Below are 20,319 nucleotides of genomic sequence, written 5' to 3' on the forward strand. Positions count from 1 at the left end.
TCCCGGTCCTGGTCCCGGCGAGGGCGGGGAGGGGGCTGAAACGCTGAGTCAGCGCGGCAGTGCAGCCGCCGAGGGACGGGGCCGGGACCGCGACCATGCGGTGCCCCCACCCCGGCGGCACCTCCTGGCGGTCCCGAGAGGGGAGCGGCCCCGGGCGGCGGGGCGGTGGCGGCGGGCAGGGCGCTGCCCCCCTTGGCCGCTCCTTATCAGCCCGATTTGATGCTGCAAGGCGTGTCCGGGGCTCTGCTCATGTGATGGAGCAAGAGGCAGACGGGCGGGGGGACCAGGGGAGGAGGTGATTTTCCTCGCTGGCTCTCGCTTGCTCTCTTCCTCTTTTTTTTCTCTCCCCTCCTCTCGCTCCCTAAAGGAGTTTGCGGAGAGCCGGGCTCCTTCATTCCCGGCTGCGCTGCCGCCGCCCTCCGCCAGCCCCCGCCCGCGGCTCCGCACGGCCGCGGGGCAGCGCCATGGGAGCCGGCAGCTCCTCCGAGCCGCCCGCCCCGCAGGACGGGGCCGGGGCCGAGCCCCCCCGCACCCCTCCGGAGCCGCTGCCGGCAGAAGCAGCGGCGGCGGCGCCCCAGGCTCCAGCGGAGCCCGCCAAGGTAAGGCAGGGGCGGGGGGGGGGGGGGGGGGGGGGGGGGAGTGCGGGGAAAACGCGGGGCGGCGGCTTCCGCCGCACCCCGGCCCGGGGAAACTTTCCCGCGGCGGCAGCGGGCACCTGCCGCGGCCGCCGGGCACCCTCCGGGCCGGGCGCGGGGCTGGGGCTGCGCCACGGCCAGCGCCGCAGTCATAAAACTCCCGGTGGCAGCGGCGGGGCGGGGGGCGAGTGCGGCCGCGGGGCGCCGCCGCTTTTGTGTGCGGCCCGGGGGGGTGGTGGTGGTGGTGGTGGAGGAGGAACGGCCGCACCCTCGCTCGGCGGGGTCTGCGCCAGGAAAGCCCCGGCCTGCGGTCCTGCAGCCCCCGCCGCGGTACCCAGCGCTCCCGCCGCTCTCCGCAGCCTTCCCCCCCCGTCTGTGCCCTCCCGGGGATGCAGGTGGGAGGCGCGGCGGGGCGCGGCCAGCCCGCCGCTCTGCCGTGTCTTCAGCGGGGCGCCAGCATCGCTGTGACCCCCCCCCCCCGAACGCCCGCCTCTTCCCCCCTATTCCTTGGGGTCACCGGAGGCGCAGACCCCGCTGCGGGCGGGCGGGGAAGGGGCGGCGGTGGCCGCGGCGTGGCCATGCACGGCTTTCGCGGTCCCTGGTGTCGTACCGCATTGGGGGGAAAGGGGGAGTGACTCGCCAACTCTCAGCCAGTGGGGAGCGAAGGAGCTGTAGGTATGTGTTATTTTTATTAAGGACGTTGAAGAATTGAAAGAAATTTTTTTTTTAAAACGTGTCTGGTGTTTAAAAATAGATTATGAATGAACCCATTTATCCCTCTGGAATAGGCGCGTTTAGGGGATTCTGGGACTGAAAGGGAGGTTATGTGCATCTGCGACATAGCGTGGCTTCGGGGTTAGGCGTTAGTCGGTGAGGAGGGAAATAACACCACGTTCCACCGAGATCCCCTAATCCAGGCGCCTCGGAGTTCGGGCCCCCCGAGCTGGGTTGCTCCAAAGTTTCTGTAGCTGGCGCGTGGGTGCGTTGGAGCTTGGGAACGGGTGATGACTTTGTTTCTTTGACCTTGTGGTTCAGATTTAACTTTCAAGTTGAATTTCCCATAGTTCCTGGCTGTCGCTCAGACCGCCGTGTGCTTGTTTTGACAGATTTGAAAGCCACATTGAGAACGAACTTTAAATTAACCGAGGTTTGTTCTGTTTTCCTTCCTAAGTGTTAGGGGCTGGTGTTGGTGAACAAAATATTTAGCAGTTGCATTGAACGGTTCTGTGATTCAGGTGCTGAGTTTAAGACGTGAGTGAGTTATTGAGGGCCAGCATTTGGCTACTGCGTTTGTTTAAAAATGAAGATAATGTGACTTTGAACATGGGACATAACATTAGTAGCCACATTTATCCAGTTATAGGAACAGGGACCTCCCAGTAAAAGATAGTACCATTGATGCTGTTGTCACATACAGATTATTATTATTAATACAGTGGTTTATGTCTTTGACACTTTAGGAAAAATGCTTTCTAATAGATTTTTACCTTGTTATTTAAGTAGAACTACTTAAAGGTGGGGAAGTTCTTTTATCATTTCACTGCTGTAAGAAGCTGTATTACTACTGTTCTTCTGAAACAGCTATTTTTGCCCTCCATTACATAAAATAAAGAGCAAAATAAGTTTTAATGAAGTTTGATCATACTTTTCTTTTGTTTCTCAGTCTGTTCTTACTACAGTAGGGTAATGTCATGCAGATTTGTGACACAATTTTTCATCGTTATTCCTTCCAGCCCTTTGAGTTTGAAAATTACCAGATCTGCACTGCCCCTGGAGAAATCTGTCAAAGAGCTAATTTGTTTGCAGAAGGTGCAATGGGGACACTTGAAAGATGGTTTTCTTTCTTGGGCTTTCCAAACTAAAACACTTATCGTACCCCCCTCTTCTAGAAGGAAAACTTGGAAAACTGACTTTAATGGGATCCAACTTGATTGAGCTTTGGCAGGTCAATCACAAAGGAAATGTCTAGGCAACTAGTCTAATACAAGTTATAACATCTCACAGTGCTTTTTTTTGCCACTTGAAGTTCCTCCAAATATTTAACCAAGTTTGTTTCATGGCATAGGTGTATTTTGTACATGATGAAAAGCCTCTTTGCCTTTTCTTCTAGAAAGGGACAACATAATAATCTATCATCTGTTTTGTTATTCACATGTGACTCTTTGGCTAGATACCAGCTTTTGGGGTGTCCTAGTTACTGGAAGGAGAAGTGTGTATTTTGGTGTATCTCACTCCCACAGGTCAGATGTGAGAGACCTTAGTCTACAGCGTGAGAGATATTTAGGAGTCTTTCAGTGTTGTCTCACAAGCACTGCAGGTTAAATGTGTGCTCAACAGGTTGGGACCTCAGCTGTTCACCCCATCCTTTCACAAGTTGCTGGCGACTTGCACATAAAGGAGTTCAGAGTTTCCAGCCCAGTATGTTATGGGACATGGAACTGGTGGAATTTTTTACCGTAGCAGACAAGGCTTAAACTCTGGTAGTGGAGGTGCTGCTCCTTATCTCGCATAGCCACCCTCTGCAGGAAGCCCCTCTGCAGGGGAGCGTGACAGATCCTGGAAGTACTAATCCATTCGCATGCCTGAAGTGAATGCATCGGATTTGTGGATCAACACCCAGAGTCCTATTGAAATCATGGAACAGGGTGTGGCTCACAGAGGCTGATCTGTCTGATGTAGTTACCTTCTTGTTGTTTGAGCAGCAATACTCTTTTCCCTCTCCTTTTCTTCCTCCCCTATCCTTCTTCTCTGTCTGGCCCCAGATGATGCAGGCCCACCTCACACTGTGTCTGTTCATTGCCTTGCCTTTCCATAAGCAGATTAAATTCACTATGCCTTCCAAAACCAGTGGAGTTTTAAGTTTTTATTTTCTTTTTTTATTCCCTGATGTGTTAGTGAATTCATTTGACTCCTGGGATACCCAGGTGAGACCCAGAGCCAGGACAAGGCAAGTAGCTGCTATGGCGCAGGAGAGGAAATGGAAAACCTCTCTATGTGGGTGGCAGTGAGCTGGTAGACCCTGTCTGCTTGTGAAACCTTCCTGACACTGCCCTGAGCAGCACAGAGACCTGGATCTTGGCCTGAGAAGGATTTAAAAGCTTTGAGGTGCCTAGTGGAATGTGTCCTGTGCTCTTGCCTCCTCCCCATGGCACCTGCAGCATCCCTTTGCTGCTTCCAGCACTGGGCAAGCTTGTTCAAGGAGCTAGAAAGCTGCTCAGCCTCGTTGGTGAGGTCACTATTTGCTGAATCAGCAAGATGTATTGGCTTCTGGGACTTGGACAGCAGAAGCAGCTACTGCAGGGGAGCAGTCAGGCCTTTTTGACTGGGGCTGGGCAGAGTGACGCTTCTGTTGTTGGCAGCACATGGCTGGATTGGTTTGGGCACCTCCATCTTGTGAGCTCCCTCTCTGTTCATAGCAGTGGCACGCCTCTTGCTCGACTTCCCATTTGGATGCTGAGCATCAGGGCGAGCTGGAAAGAGATGTCAGTGTGCCGCTTGCCGCAGTGGTGCCCTCCGAGGTCCCACGGGGTGGAAAGCAGCTATGAGCCACGTGGGTGACATGAGGAGAGCTGCGTCATCCAGCCAACATCTCAGCTAAAGCAATTACCCCCTCCCCCTGCTTTATTTTGTTTAGGAGCTCAAGGTACCAGTTTTAATACAGGTTTTTTCTTGCGGCCCTGCTGAGGGGGTGTTGGAACAGCTACCTGAAACAGGGTAGGGGAAATCCTAAAGAGAGAATCTGGAAAAATACCAGTGTGCTAATAGGCTGTTCCTGCAGCAAAACCTAGCTTTGGCAGAGATAATATTTTATGGGAATTGATGGCTTTAAAAGGTCACGTGGTGAATTCCTGGCTCGCTCGCATGCGAGAGCCCCCACTTAAGCAGTGAGTCGTTCAAACAGTGTTTTCGGGATGGTTCCCGTTTCTGAGTAGTAACTTCGTTACGCTACCTGCGTTGTAATGAGAGCAAGTGTCTGCTAGACAGTAAATATTTGGAACTGTCCCTTCTAAAGAGGTTACCAGCTGAGATGTCAGGGTGTCTTATTGTCTGAAGCGCCTGACAAATAACAGCTGGGACAGACTTACATCTGCTGTTTAAACAACTGCGTTCTGGTGAGGGAGCTGCGTCAGCCTGAAAATACTGCATTAGCAATGGTAAAACTAAGCTTAATCAAGTATCAGAGGAAAGTCCTCAGACTGCGTCTCTAAGAGGCCCACTTTGAGGCACTTGATCTGAATGACAAGGCGGCAGGGTTCTCCTGGTGCAGCGGGGTCTGATTGCCTTTAAGTACTTTTCTTTTGAATGGGAAGGAAGAAGCTGATGTAGTTTGGTGGTAAGGTTTGGAGGCTTGCCCGTGCCTGTGGAGTGACTGGGGAGAAAGCATAAAAATGTTGAATTGGAAAAATGCACAATGGAAATTGGTGTCATGGGTCCACCAAAAGCGTGAAATAACCCCCTAATCATGTAGGAGATAAGAGGGAAGAGGGAGTGTTCGGGTACTTTGAAAGCCAAGGCAATTAGCTTGTGTTTGATGTGGTGGAGGCTAAAGAGATGCAAAGAGGAGTGTCTGATCTTTGAAAGGCCTTCTGGTTGGAAATGCAAGCCCTAGTTGTAGTTACTAAAAGGAGAGTAAGTTGCTTTGAGCTCAGTCCTTGTTCTGACCCATCCTGGTGAGTTGCACGCTTGTGAGTGCTTAGGCAAGGTAGCATGTGAGGGCTGCTAAGCAGGAAGAGCTGAAAGTTGAGAGACCTCGGAAGGAGGTCAGGTTGGCTCAGGCTTAAAGTGCAGACCAGAATGACAGATTGAGAGTAATGTTTCCTTTGCAGGTTGCAAAAAGATCACAAAGATGATTTGAGAACAAAACCTGTTGGTTTTGGTTTAGCTGCGTGGATTTTGAGGGTAGTCATCCATGGGGAGGTGTCACAACAAAGTCAGGCTGAGAGTTAGGACAGAAGAGGATAGATCTGAGGGAATTATAAGTAAAGAGAAGGCTCTTGGCTTTGTCTGCAGGAAATGTTACCCAGAAAGGAGGTTCTGAAATTAAGTATGCTGTTATGTGCTTTAAACAGTAAGGGGCCTTATGTTTTCTCCACCTGGAATTTGCATTGTCCCGTGAACCTCTAATGCCTTAGCTAATGCAAAACAAGACAAACTGCTGTGAACAAAGAGCTGGAATGACCTAAATTCAGATTTTTTTTTCTCCTGAATGTTGGTGTTTGAAGCTCTTTTTAATGAAGCAGCGTGTGATAGGAGCAGGCCCCCGGAGCAGACCAACAGTGCTGCAAGCTTTCCCAGAGTTTCAAAATCGAACTTCAAGAAAAATATTAGGGACCATTATGTTAGTTTGCTCAGTTGTTCAGACAGCTGGATCTGGCTATTTTAGTAATCTAATGTAGAATCAGTGTAGCAGGATTAACAGAATGAGGCAAAATTAACTCGGGTGCATTTGGGCCTGGTGTGAGGAATCCCTGGAATGATTTGGGTCTGGTACAAGGAATGTTGGGAATGGTGGTGATTGCTGGTAGGGGAAGAACCTGGGTGCTGCTGGCCCCTTCAGAACAGTGCGTGAATTAGGCATGCAGTAATGTGCAGTGAGAGATCAAGGACCTGCTGTTCATCCATGTCTCATGTAAATCTTCGTGTTTTCTTCATGCATTTTACATTTTGTATGCATTTAATGCGGTCCAACAGCTGGACCCAGTGCTATATGCAAAATGGAGCAGAAGCTGCTGTTGGTTAGAGTGATGTGGGCAGCAAGCCCTATGCTTTCTAGTCTCATTAGCTGTGTGTCTGCCCTTTGCTTCCACCTTTGTGGTTGATATGAGGGGAATCTTTAAAAAATACATGCGTGATGTATAGTAGTGGCATGACAGAAGCCGAAGTGTTGCTTCACTGATGGCCCTTTGTTTTGGGAAGGAAGACACTGAAGGATCAGTGAGCTGGGTAGCCGGTTCTCTTCAGTTGCTCCTGCATTTATGTAACAACATATCCATAAATTAATTAATAATCGGAGGAGTGTGATGAATGTGAGCTGCAGAAACCTGATAAACCTGCCAATATTTATAATTGGTAGTAATGTCTCATTACCTGCAGATAAATACACAGAGCTGAATAAAGAGTTTCCTAATACCGTTAATTTTGTCTTTAAGGTTTTCACCCATTTCTCTAAACTTGGAGTTTATATTTGTCTAAGCCTTACAACTACTCTCAATGGAATTAAGAACACAGCTCACTAAATTAGGCATAATTGGACTGGACTGGGGTTTAGATCCCTTCAGAGAAATGAAGCAGTTAATGTGAGTGAAAATGGAAATTAGTTTCTTTTGAGGACTAATGCAGTGGGACAGACTGCACTGCCCCTCATAAAGAGCCCAAGCAACTTTCCTTAGAGCAGAAAACGTTTTTGTTTTTAAGCTGATGATGCTGTTGTGTCTCCCATCACATTGCAACCTCCTCCCCCCAAAGTTGCGTATTTTCTTCTCCTTTGCATGCATTTGAATTTGAAAAAAAAAAAAAAAAAACTATCGTTTTATTAGTTTTGATTATTCAGTTATTTAAAGCAGGACGCTTGATTTGATAATCTAAATTTGCTAAGAATCACATCAAACTCTTTCCCAAGAGACTGGGGCATAAAGGCTCCTACTCCCTGGCAGAGTAAGGTTATGCTGCAGGTCTGGTCAAATTTGAGAATATGAGGGGTTTAATGTATTTACATTTTTACTCAGTTGTCACTGATCCTGCTTTCAAAATTGAATTTATGTACAGGGTGAACAGGGATTATAATTATGCTAACTGCTAGAAAAAGTGCTTATAGTCTTACATTTAATAGTGTTTTTACATTTAATTTTGCTCTTCATATGGGAACTGTCACTCCAAAGGGTTATCTGCCAGATCCAGTGACTTCTGAATTTTGGTCATGAATCTTCGGGGTAATATATAGTCACTGTTTTCCTGAATGCATCATGACAGTGAAATAAATTCAGAGCTGGAGGAATATTTAGTTTTGCCATAGTTAATATTTTGTCATAACACTCAGAGCTCAATTTAAAAAGGAGACAAGTTGCACTTCATTCGGGTCCCCAGTCCCTTTGCACCCTAGTTCCTTGCAGAATCTGCAGACGGTAGACTTTATGCGTCTATACAAGTATATGCATACATCAGGCTTTAAAATGGTTTGCTGACTGGGGGAGGTTTGGAAAGAAAGGCAAGGAAATCTTTGAATGAAGTGAGGAGTGCTAAGATATTCAGTGCTATTGCCTTTCTTGTGACTTCAAAGAATTGTTGGTGCTAATTCTGAGGGTGTCATCTCGAAATAGCCATCTGTGGATTATCTCCAGATAGCCAAGTGCCCTTAGAGCCGGTAAAGTTAAGGTTGTTCCTGTGTTTTCAGGACTAGCAGTTGTCTTACAAGAATGAGTGAGTAAAATTTATTATTTAAAAAATAAAGACTTTTAATAAATGTGTATTGCAGAATCTCAAAGCCCTTTAAGAATTAGATTGTTACTTTCTGTGTCTATTTGTTGCAAGTCTTCAATCAGTCGCTACCACTAAGATAATGCTGTATGCAACTGCAGAAGGGCTTCCCAGAGTTTACATGCCTTTGTTCAGTGGTGTGGCATTTTTATTCCTCCTGAGTTCCTGTGTTTTAGATTTATGAGAAGGATGATGTGAGACGTGGGAATGTAATCTGAGTGTTGAGCCATTCTGTATTTCTTCTATTTAATATCTGGTCTCAGCATGTGAAAACTCTGAAGCCAAATTATTCCATCTGTGGTATTGGCAGTAGAGCAGAATGGGGTCCTTTTTCGTGAGGTGGATTATGTGGCTGTGAAAGGCAGCTTTGAGGAGCGCAGCAATGCCAGGTGGAAACAATTTGGCTTAATTAAGGGCTTCTGAACTGAGAACTGGGAACCTGAACGCATGCTTCGTTGCCTGTGGAAGCAGGGGTATGGCACTTCTCTTGGATCCTGCCCAGCGCGTGGAAAGGGGATGATAAGAGGAATGTTGTTTGTATGCTGATTTGAAATGCTGTTGCAGCAGGCTAGTTCCTAATGAAAATAAATACATGGGTCTCCCCATTCAGATGCTTGTTTTGGTGGGGTTTGGAAGAGAATTGTCAGGAATGTGGCATCTTTCTGATCCCAGTTTGGCACTGCAAGCATTCAGATGTTACATGACGGTGAAAGATGGGATTATCTGTGGTTCCTTCACATAATTAACAGGGCTTCAGTGGCAGTATTTTGGGAGTACAGCTGAGTAATAAAACAATGATATGTAATTAAGGTTTGCTGTTCTACCAGAGGAACTTGAAACCTATGCTTCAGGAATAGAGATGTAAATCATGGTTAATTAGTTGAAATGGCTTCTGTTGGATTGAAATGGATTATGTTGGAAGGCAATATACTTGGTTGGAAAGCTAGTTAATTAAATAATTAAAGGGTAAGGAAGCATATTTTGATGACCACAACACATTTCATACCTTTTAAAGAAAAATAGGCTTCTGAAAGGAGCTGCCTTGCTGTATGGCAAGCCAATACAAATTCTGAAAATAATTAAAATCTATTGAATGTGGAAGCTGAAAAAGAGGGGTTTTTTCTTCACATATGTTAGCAAATCCAGAGAAAATATTTCAACCATTACAGTGCAGTCACAAAGAATTGCAAAGATTTTCCCCCTATGATAATATTCTCTGCCTAATAACTGAGCTCCCCAAAATCTAGTTTTAATCCCAGTTTCATTAAATTTCTTCATGGGATTTATATATACACATATTTTCTGCTTTCTGTCCTGAATAGTTCAGTTCCTTTGTAATTGCATTGTTTATGATGATCAGATAAGCGCATAAGCAGGGGAGCAATACCAATGGCTGTAACACAGACGGGATTCATGCATGTATCAGAGCAATTATGCCAGACATGCTGAAGGATGGAAAATATCTTTCCATCAGCTAGATTCATGTTATCCTGCAGTTTTCCTTCATGGTAGAAACCAATTTCTATACAAGGTTATAGGCCATTGTCTGTAAGACTTGCTTCTTCAAGATATTTCATGTGGGAGAACAGTAAATAGTCCCAGATTGTCTTTCATTTTTTCTTTTCCTCACAGAAGTACTTTGATTTATTAAGGTTAATTATTTTGAAAAGGAGGAATGCTGCACGGAAGTATTTCTTTCCCGAAATGCGTGCATGTATATATGCAAAATAAGAATGAAAGAACAACATGCTGTGTGGGGGAAAACCTTGCCTGATACTGATGTTCTTTTTATTTTTCCTCTCTCTTTCCTTTCCCCTTTTTTCTTTCTCCTCCCCTGCCATCCTTCAACCTTGGGCGTGCAGGTTTTAGGTGCAAGTTCACCAGTACCTGATGTTAATGAAGACAGTTTGGAGCATGATGCCCCACCCCAGGAGCCACAGCAGCCAGGAGCTATTACAGCACCTCAGGAGCTGGATGGGCAGCAGGCAGAGGTGGCTTCACCCCTTGAAGGACCATCCGGAGAGCAAGCAGAGGCTGCCGGAACAAATGGTAGGTGAAAACCTGTGTTTAATGCACCGACTGTCGAGGCCTGGATGCTAAATGGAGTGAGAAGTTGAAATGGGGCTCAACTAGCCAACTCCTAGTGATCAGGTATTACTCAAGTGATCTCTTGGTTGCTCAAGGGCTTCTTCCAGGGTATTGTTCTGCTGAGACATGTTTTCCCTGTAGCAGACTTTGAATATCAAATGGGTTGTGGATTGCAGCTGTCAGTCTCAGTGGCAGGGGATGCTACCCATTCCCCTGCAGGGGTGGTTCTCTGCTCTCAGTGCACCCTGCAGGGCCTCTGCTTGCATGCTGCCCATCGCTCAACCAGTCACCTGAAAGTGTCCACTTCCTACATTACGAGTTTTCACTGCACAGCCCTGTCTCTCCCTTCATAGGGCAGAAATCTATTTATGTTCATTCATTAGTGATACTGACGATGATAAACTGTTTTGAACTCAGGAGGTGGCAGGCTGCTGATCCATTGTCTCTGCCTTGATTAAAATTCCCTTTCCTATTCATTTAAATAAGGTACGCATTTCGACCACAAAAAAAAGTGAGAACCCTTGTGGCACCCCTGTCTGCTCTGTCCTAGGCATCTCTTTCTCACCTTCTGCACAATCGGAGATGTGCTGTTCTTCCTCCTGTGCTGCCCACCCCTCCTGCCCTCATCAGCATCTTGTGGCTGCCCCTTTCCCTCTGCTCCCGTTCACAGCAGCATGGCAAGAGATCTGCTTCTGTGATCCTGCTGCATACTGACCTTTTTGGCCGGGGTGGCAAGAGGGAGGGAAAGTTTTCAGTCAGAGCAGGCAACTAATACTGGTGTGAGAGGGTGGGATGGGGAAGGAGTAGGAGGGAGCACATTCTTCAGTAGAGCAGCTCAAGGCAGTTGTGTAGCCTTTGGTGTGCTTTTGGATTTGGATTCTAATAAAGGCAATTCTTTTCCACATCTTCAGAATAATTGCCGTAGCACTATTATCCCAATAGAAGGTTGCCATGTTTTATGCTGAGAGTTTGTGCTTGCTTCTTTTAACCGTATTGGTAGAGGTTTTGGGCACTGTAAAAATGGGAGGCAACATGTTTTATCTCTTACTCGTGATAAACACTGATTCTCTTGAAAATTTTACTCTGAAGTGGATAGGAATGGAGAGAGGATACTCACTGACAGTCATGAAGGAAAGGAAAATATGTGATGATTTGAAGTAGTATCAGAAGATTTCATGTTGCTATTCAACTTCTGGATCATGTAACAGTGAACGCCTTTAAAAGGGCATGAGTGTCAAGTTGAAGATTATAGTTCTTCTTGAATAATTCTTGGTTGTAGCTTTAGTTGTACAGAAATTGTGTTCCTAGGACATGTAATGAAGAAGAGGTGAGAAGCTCCCTTTAATACAGACATGCAGTTACATGAGACTAAATGCATGATGTGTTGGAAAAGACCTGTAAGGTCAAGCAGGTAGCGTTAGGAGTTTCTATATGAGTAGGTTGCCTGAAAGTTTTTCACTTTCTTCGATAATATTTTTTTCATGTGGTCATGTGATATATCTGGTTTAATTGGGATATATTTCACTGCTGTCAGTGGAACCAAGCCTACATGGTAGCATCATTTCTGTGAAAGGAAAAACACTTCTGTGGGTTTGCTGACAAAGTAAAAAAGCCCATTAATGGAGACAATGCAGCATTTATTTTCTGGTAACAACATTATCCATAGACACAAATAAAATCTGTCTGGTAAAGCATTGGAAAGACAGTTCTTCAAGTAAAGACTACATTAAAGTATTCCTGACTTTATATCCACCCCTCTGGACCTTAGAGTCTGGTGCAGATGAGTAAAGGTAGGGAAAAGCTATCTCTTAAATACTCTATGCAAAGAAATCTCTGCACGTAGAGTAATGTACTATTTTAGCTCTAGATTTCTTCCCGTTTCCCCACTCATTCTTTACTTCATCTTGTTTTCGAAGTCTATAAAATCAGAAATAACGCATCGTGGCACTGAGCACTGAGGTAATTGCCTGCAGTCATGGAATGTTTATGATTGAAGGGGTTTTCTGTTGGCTGGTTTGTTCTTGTTGCTGTTGTTTGAATCTCACATTCACACCACCATTTGAGAGGTGATCCAGACTCATCAAAGCTGCCACTAGCAGATTGAATTAACTGGGAAGTTGGGTAAATCAACTGGGAAGTTGGTGCTGGCAATTGGAGCCACAGCCAAAGGCTGTGAACGGCTGGTCCAGGCAGCTGTGTCTCATCAGAACTGTGGGGATATCCAACGTACCCCACAGAAATATAATAGGAAGTCACCTATATCAGATACTGATCCTTTGTGTTTTATTTAATCATATTGCCTCCACTTTACTAGCACTAAGAGCTGCTATTTATGTTACTATACAAGTACCCAGAGTAATACCTTTCTGCAACCCTGGACAGCAGAATTTGAGGCAATTTATAATGTAATTATGGCTGTGGAGAATTCCAACTAAAAAAAAAAATAAAAATAAAGAAACACCCAAATGACACCCCCCCCCAAATAAACCACAAAAAAAAAAAAAAAACAGCAACAAAAAACCTGCAAAAATCCCCCCAAAACAAGAACAAAAACCCCACAGCACCAAAACCCCCAACCCCTAAGTGAGTGTTAATCAGCAAAGGAACAAATGTATTGGTATGGAGAAACAGTTGTTTTTCATATGTCTTTTGTTTATGAGGGGTTAAACTACTTTGGGCTTCTAGCTATGGTCTCATGAGGTTTGGTCTGGATACGTTGTGGCACCAAGGACATCAAGGAGGTGTTGCAGAAATGAGAACTGGAGCAGTCTGCTGCTTAGAAAGTGGCAATTTCTTACTGTGGAGCTGGCATCCCCTCTCTTTGGGGCAAAAACACCCAGCCAAGAGGTACTTGAAAGTTTCAAGTTGGGGACTTTGGGGTGTAATGATATGGGTGGAAAAGCTGCCCAGCGGAAAAGGACCTGGGGGTGCTGATTGATGGAGCTGAACATGAGCCAGCCTGTCTCCAGGCAGCCAAGAAGGCCAAGAGCACCCTGGCCTGTGTCAGGAATAGTGTGGCCAGCAGGGCCAGGGCAGCGATCATCCCTTGTACTTGGCACTGGTGAGGCTGCACGTTGAATACAGTGTTCAGCTCTATGCCTCTCACTACAAGACAGACCTTGAGGTGCTGGAGCAGGTACAGAGAAGGGCAACACAGCTGGTGAAGGGTCTGGAGCACAAGTCTGATGAGGAAGGGCTGAGGGAACTGGGGTTGTTTAGTCTGGAGAAAGGGAGGGTCAGGGGGACCTGATCGCTCTCTGCAACTGCCTGAAAAGAGGTTGTAGTGAGGTGGGTGTTTGCCTCTTCTCCCAGGTAACAAGTAATAGGACAAGAGGTAACAGCCTCAAGCTGCTCCAGGGGAGGTTTAGATTGGGTATTAGGAAAAATGCCTCTACTGAAAGGGTTGTCAAGCTCTGGAACAGGCTGCCCAGGGAGGTGGTTGAGTCACCATCCCTGGAGGTACTTGAAGGTTGTGTAGATGTGGCACTTAGGGACACGGTTCAGCGGCGGACTTGGCAGTCCTCAGTTACAGGATGGACTTGAAGAAAGGTCTTTTCCACCCTAAACGATTCCGTGGCTCTATGTAATGATATTGCACGCCAGCAGCACCCCCTCTGCGGGGCGGGGGGCGTGCCCGGACCAAGCACTGCCCCCCTGGGGCGAGGCGATGGGCGGTGCGGGTGGGTTCGGCCCGGCGTGCTCGGCAGTGCGTCTGTCCGGTCCCCACTGCGCTCCGCATTCCTCCACGCCGGGGGGACCGCAGAGCGACAGGAGGGAGCGTCTCATGGTCAGAGCAGCTCCGGCAGTGCTGGGCCCGTGGCGATGACGGGTAAGGCGGTGTGGCGCTGCTGGGATGGAAGCGCGCTCGTTTGGGTTTATTTTCTCCGTGTGTGAAAGATGGGGCTTAAATACTTTTATCCCAGTGAGAACCGTTTTCAGGCTCAAAGGTTGCTGAGATTTAAAAATGTCATGTCTGCCCAGTCAGGATGTCTGATGCTAACTAGGGTTTTTTTCTGCAGTCCCAGAATATGACATAGAATTAACAAACAGAAAGAAAAATCACTGCATTGATGATGTTGTTAGTCAAGCAATAAGGTAGTGCAATATCTTGAGAGCCAAACTTGGCAAAAATGAAGGAAATGTAGAAGTTAGTATCATTAATATTCTGTAAAAATATCTGTGTTTAAACGAAGCTGTTACTCTAGAGTTGTTCTAATTTGAATGGGTGAAAATCCAGAGACCACACAGTGGCGGGGTGGGGGTGTCTGTGTGTGTGTACGTGCATGTGTGGTGGCAGGGTCTCAGCCTGGGGTAGGAAAAACTCACTGCTATATTCACTGACCTCTGGACATCTTATTAGGCAAAGTAGTGTGTGTGTGATCCACTGAAGTGGGAGAGCTCGCACAATAAGCTGAGTGGGCTTTCTGAAAACATCACAGTGTTGGCGGGGCAAAGAATTAAAGGGGAAAAAGGATTTTATTTTTCTGGTTTTGCACAAGCTTGTATCTTTCTCTGGGAAAGAAAAGTGGCATTACAAAATTTAAATAAACAAACCTCACTCTATTTTCCCCCTAATGCATTTGAATTTCTCTCAGATTGATGATACATGTCTTAAGCAATCTAGGAAATCTTCTTTATTACTTGCTAATATCGTATTAGCTGGAGCTAGCGAATGAATTCAGCAGATAGTGAGTGTTTTTCATACAAAATACTTTAGGTTGACAATACGTATTGACAATAAAACCTGTAGAAGTCTGGCCCCGTTTGGAGCTGACCCTGGAGACGACTGTACGTGATTTGAATCAGTTAGTACGGGAGGAGATATCCTACTGCTGTTTACAATAGGGTTTTCATTAAACTCGATGTTTAATGAGCTTATCACATGCTGAGTCTTTTTCCTCAAGGGTTCTCTATTTTTTTTATTTCCTTTTATTGTTAGTAATTAAAGGTTAAACTGTTTATCAAAAGCGATCTCTTTATAGGGTTGCACAGTTTGATCGTTTGAGGTTTTCCTTATTTAATAATTCTTGTGGAAACTTGGGATTTTCACTACAGCACAGCTGCTTCTGTAGTATGTTTAGCAAGAACTGCATCTAGCTTGTAGAACAAATTACTGCTTCTTTGAAGGGACAGAGTACCTCTCGTTGCTGGTATGCGGGAGTGTCTTAAGCTATCATATGTCTAATTCATGCAGATGCAGCTGTATCTCCTTTGTGGTGAGTTGGTCCGTGATGTTTATGTTACTCTTTATGCAGTCATTTTGATAAAGAAAATTTTCAATCTGTTTTTCGTTGTACGTTTTTATTAATCATTAGGGGTCCTTAAAAATGTTCCAGCATTTACTGATCTGTATTGCTTATCCCTGTATTCCTCGTTCCGAGCAGAGCAGATTTCTTTCCTTTTTTTTATTTTCCCCTGCTCAAATTCTCTAGTGCTAGTGTTGCATCGATCTTATGCTTGGTGAGTACATTTTAAAGTGGAACCAAGTCACTGAATGCGAGACACGGACAGCATGGGTAACTATGAAATTTCATGAATACTTGTAGCATGCTGGTTTGGATCCCAGGCAGAACAGCTGAACTAGTTGAGAGCAGTTTATTATTACGAGTTCATTTAATGAAGAATCCGTAACTACAGTAACTGTATGTCCAAGCCGTAGCTAATGATCATTCGAGTTTTAAAACAAGAAAAAGCATTTTAAAATAACTTTAATGTTTTGGTTTTATTTTTAATTCATTTGAATGTTTCTTGAAACATTAATATGGAAAAAGAAGTATTTTAAAGTCTCGAATGAATGAAATATATCAATTCCCTTGCTGGAATTTGAGCAGTTGGTGTCTGGGTTGGAACAGACAAGCAAAGCTAAAGCAAAATCTTAACAAAAAAAGAGTTTCTGAGGAACGTTACAGCATCACAGCGGAAATGATTGTGCTTTTTTGTGAGTTATTTCACGTACGATGTCTTTTTCTGGGGACGTTGCTTTTGCTTTCTGAAGTTCAAAGCCATGGAAAATCACGGCTGTTTTGCAACATTCTCCTTTTTTCCGTTTTTAAAAATGGACGTACAAAAGTATGAGATTTTAAAACTTACTCTGCAGTTGCCACCCAAGTACCAGAGAACTGAAGACTGAACTTGGCTGTATTTTTTTCTAAAGCTTTGAAAGAACAACATGGTTAGAAAGGTCATGAATTGCGTGTGTGCACTGCGAAATATAGTATGCAAAAATCACTGTGAATGCTCCCTCATTATTTAATTATCCTGAAAGAATTCCCCCCCATAATTAACACGGCAAGTCAGTCTTTAGAAATAATTGAGCGAATAGAATAGGGAAGGAAGTAGCATGTGCTTTCCATGAAAGAAGTTTCTGTACATTGGAAACAAATATTGTGAATAGTAGGGAAAGGAAGGAAGAGCTAGTGAAATTTATTGTCAAGAAACAGCAGTGACACAGAATTTAAGCCTTGTAGTTAAAAAAAAAAGTTGAAAGGGTAACACCTGGACATATCTCTGTGTTATTTTGTTACTGCAAAGTGAGTGGTGTGTTTGATTTAATAAACCCAACCTACTGAAACTTGTTAAAAGAATCGGGACTTGTGGCACAATGTCCAGTTTTTACATTCTGCAATGGAAACCTAAAAGCACAGCTTGCCTTTTGTTTTTGTGGTTTTGTTTTTGTTGTTTTTTTTTTTTTTTAATTGCTACAGTATTCAATTCCTCTAATAATTCCAAATATCTACTGTATACTAAATAAGTCTGTTCAGGGCAGGTTTTTCATAGCTGTTGTTTCAGTCGGGGGGGGGGGGTGGGTGTGTGTTCTGGTTTTAATCAGTGCTTCTTCATCCTTATCAGTTTTTACCTTTTCTTGACTTTGTCTTTAAATATTTCTAATAATAATTAGAAGAATTGTGCAGTTAAGGGCAAAGTGCGTTTAACAAAAACGGTATATCATGAACACTCGGTTCAAATTATCTGTTTTAATTGTGTTCTGTTTCAGTGCCATGTGAGTTGTAGAGCAGTAGGTTTTCATACAAGTCATATTCATAGCAAATACAGATACAGATGAGAAATGATTGTAAAACAGCCATGGCATTTGTTTACGCTCATGCAAACCTACCGATAGTATTGTGTATGTGACTGAAAGCACGATTTGGCTCTAAATACTTAAAACACTGAATAAATGGAAACAGCACAAAGTCCTCTGGAGCCTTTCGGTGGCCAGAGGAGTTTGGAAGGCGGGTGCTGGGTGTGTGAGACATCCATCTGAGAGATTGAGAATGTAGGGAATTCGTGGAAAAAAATCCAGCGACGTGCTGCAAATCCTTAGGGGGAAAAGTCAACCAGCTCCAGATGTTGACATGGTTGGCTGTGAGCACATGAAGTGCTGTGGATTTAACTCTTGCAGTCAGGGTGCCTTTTTGTTTTTTAAACTGTGGTGACTACCAGGAGAAAAGGACGTTTTCACTTCTAGAGACAGATGAGATGATGGAGCAGTTAAATTGCACTGCCAACAGTATCTATCAGCCTCGTAAAAGCGCAATGTTATTTATTAATTCCATTTTTAATGGGATGAGACAGGAATTCAGTCATTTTGAAGATACTAATTTTTCTAATATCCAATCAGTATACTTCCAATAAAACAGAAATAAATTCCTACCATGGGCTAACCTACCTATGAAATCGTGCGATTGAGCACTTCTGATTCGTAAGGCTGTCAATTGCCTATGTTTCTTTCAGAATAAAACAAACCACTTGCAAGTATTAAAACACAAGGAGCACCTTGATTCGATTAAAAATGTTTAAGAGCTGAACTGGTACATAAGCAGTTAAAATAGAATTTCAGTGTTAGTTCTTACCACAGTGGATTTAAATAGCAAAGTGAATCAATTTTATTATATCACCTTTGATTTTTATTGCTGCCTCTGGATATGCCTTTATTGTATTGTTTTCCTTGACTAGCACATAGGTGGTGAATTGCAGCTATACTCGGGACAAACCTAGAGAGATTGGTTTGTGTTTTACTGGATTTATTTTTGTTTATTTTTTTTTGTCTTAAAGATGCTTTCAAATGCAGTGAATTAATTCAGAAAGTGCTAGTTGTCTTCCCAAAATAGCTGTGGTACTGACACTCTGCAGTACTCTGAACAACAATAGCTTGTGTAAATAACTTCTAAACCTTTTCAAGCGGAGTTACTCATGGTTTACTTTGCGTTCAGAAGTGCACTAACAGTGTTTGGGCACCAAGAATGCCATTAATAAAAATGTCACTAAAGAATCCAACTGTTAAATATAAATTTCAGTGTGTACAGTTGACTTCATGGGTCTTCTGTTTCTATTGTGCTCCACTGAATATGAAAATGCTCTTTGGGGTGTATCTTGTGAAGGCACTGCGGGCTGGTCACACACCAGTGGCAGCCTCCTGGCAGCTGGCAGCGTGCAGGCAAATTTCCTGATTGGCATCTCTTCAAATGCTGAGGAAGGGCACCAGAAATTCAGTTTAAAAGACTCTTCAAGGGATTTAGATGTGAAAGGAGTAGACAAAGAAGAGACTGGGAGCAACAGGAGCAGGTCATTTAACAGCTGACACCCAAGCTTTGTGTTACCTTGGGGATGAAATGCCTTCTGGACAGGTTAAATGCTTTTTGTTTGGAACCGAAGGGGTGGTGCTTGGACTAAGCCTACAGGTATATGCACTGTGTGCTACTGGGGGAACAATGGATGTGTGATGTGCATAGCATAGTTGCAGCTCTTCGGACTGGTATTGGAAGTACATGTTCAGTCGGTCAACATTTCTGTTAATTTTACCTTTTGAAGTTTATTCAATGAAGTATTGCCAGGTAGCATGTTTGCTGGACTCATAAGGAAGACCTCATTACTATCAGCCTGATTTTAACAGTTTTGAAAGCTTATCACTGTGCCTCCATACTGCGTTCTCCATTGTTATGCTTGCATTTGCTCTCGTAATGCATACCCATACCTGCAGATTTTCTAATAGCTATTCAGCAGTTTTCACCTGCAAAGCATTTTACATGAGACATAATCTTTATCTTAAGGTCTTACGAACACATATTATAAATAGAAGAAGCAAAAATCCTTTGAATGCTTATCATGAACATGAAGGGGTGCTTTTACACACTTTGGAAATGGAATACCTTGTTTGTTTATATTCTGTTTTATTCCACTTTTATAATAATCCCAGTTACCTGTAAAACCTTTAAACTTCCCTTAAACGATAATTTTTTTTTTCTAGGAATAAATAAAAAAGAGAGATGCAGGTGTATTATGATTTTTTTGAACATCAAGATTTTCAAAATGATAGGCATGCATTCCTGGGGCATGTTTGCAAGAGGAAGGGGACCCTCCTAGAAAACTATGTCTCTAGCTGCCTACCAGTTGCCTGAACTGAATCATGAGTGCCTTTTGACCTCTCCTTTGCTCCTACTGCCTCCCTACTTCTGGTCTTTCCCACTTAGACCCAGCATTTCCCACTGGTTCTCAGCCCCATTTTTTCATTCTACCTTTCTCTAAGTCATGTCAGATGGAGCTAGAGATTTCCATGTGGCTAAAGGCAAACCACATTGGCATTAATGCAGGACTGAGGAAGAACAGAAGGGAGACTATAGACCTTGTTTCCACCAGAGGTAAGAAGCCTGGCTTATGAATAAATTTTTATTTGCTAAATGATCAGTGTTTAATTTCGTATGTTGTTCAATGAGAAAAATTACTTTTGGTGTAGACAAACTGAAGAATATATTAAGTACCTGTTACTCAATAATTGTAAGAGATATGGTATCATAGATTGGTTAGGGTTGGCAGGGACCTTAAATATCCTCTAGTTCTAACCCCCCTGCCATGTGCAGGGACACCTTCCACTAGACCAGGTTGCGCAAAGACCTGTCCAGCCTGGCCTTGACCACTGCCAGGGATGGGGCAGCCACAGCTGCAACCTGGGAAATGCCTGACTTTGCTGCCCATTATTGGATTTGTTAAACAGTTGTAAGGTTTGCCTGACCCTGAGTGGGGTAAGTTAGGCTGAGGAATACTGACAGCTCCCAGCAACTGTGGCAGGAAGGATAAAAGACTTGGCAAAGAAAAATAAAACAAAACCTGGAAAGGGAAGAGTGAT

At 44.3% G+C, this 20,319-nt stretch overlaps 1 protein-coding gene across 2 annotated transcripts in view; it reads left to right on the forward strand.

Annotated features, from left to right (window-relative positions):
* Window positions 1-419: 419 nt before the first annotated feature.
* AKAP12 (A-kinase anchoring protein 12) overlaps window positions 420-20,319 on the forward strand; it is a 35,230-nt gene continuing 15,330 nt past the window's right edge. Inside the window, exons 1-2 of one of the 2 annotated variants that reach the window (XM_065680569.1) lie at window positions 420-599; window positions 9,971-10,157. In XM_065680569.1, the coding sequence (XP_065536641.1) occupies window positions 465-599; window positions 9,971-10,157 (322 nt within the window). In that variant the 5' untranslated portion in view covers window positions 420-464. Of the gene's footprint in view, window positions 600-9,970; window positions 10,158-13,923; window positions 14,026-20,319 lie in introns of those variants that run through there. The other variant, XM_065680570.1, reaches the window with a different exon arrangement.

This window comes from Lathamus discolor, chromosome 5, assembly GCF_037157495.1.
Source record: "Lathamus discolor isolate bLatDis1 chromosome 5, bLatDis1.hap1, whole genome shotgun sequence".
Taxonomy (NCBI): domain Eukaryota; kingdom Metazoa; phylum Chordata; class Aves; order Psittaciformes; family Psittacidae; genus Lathamus; species Lathamus discolor.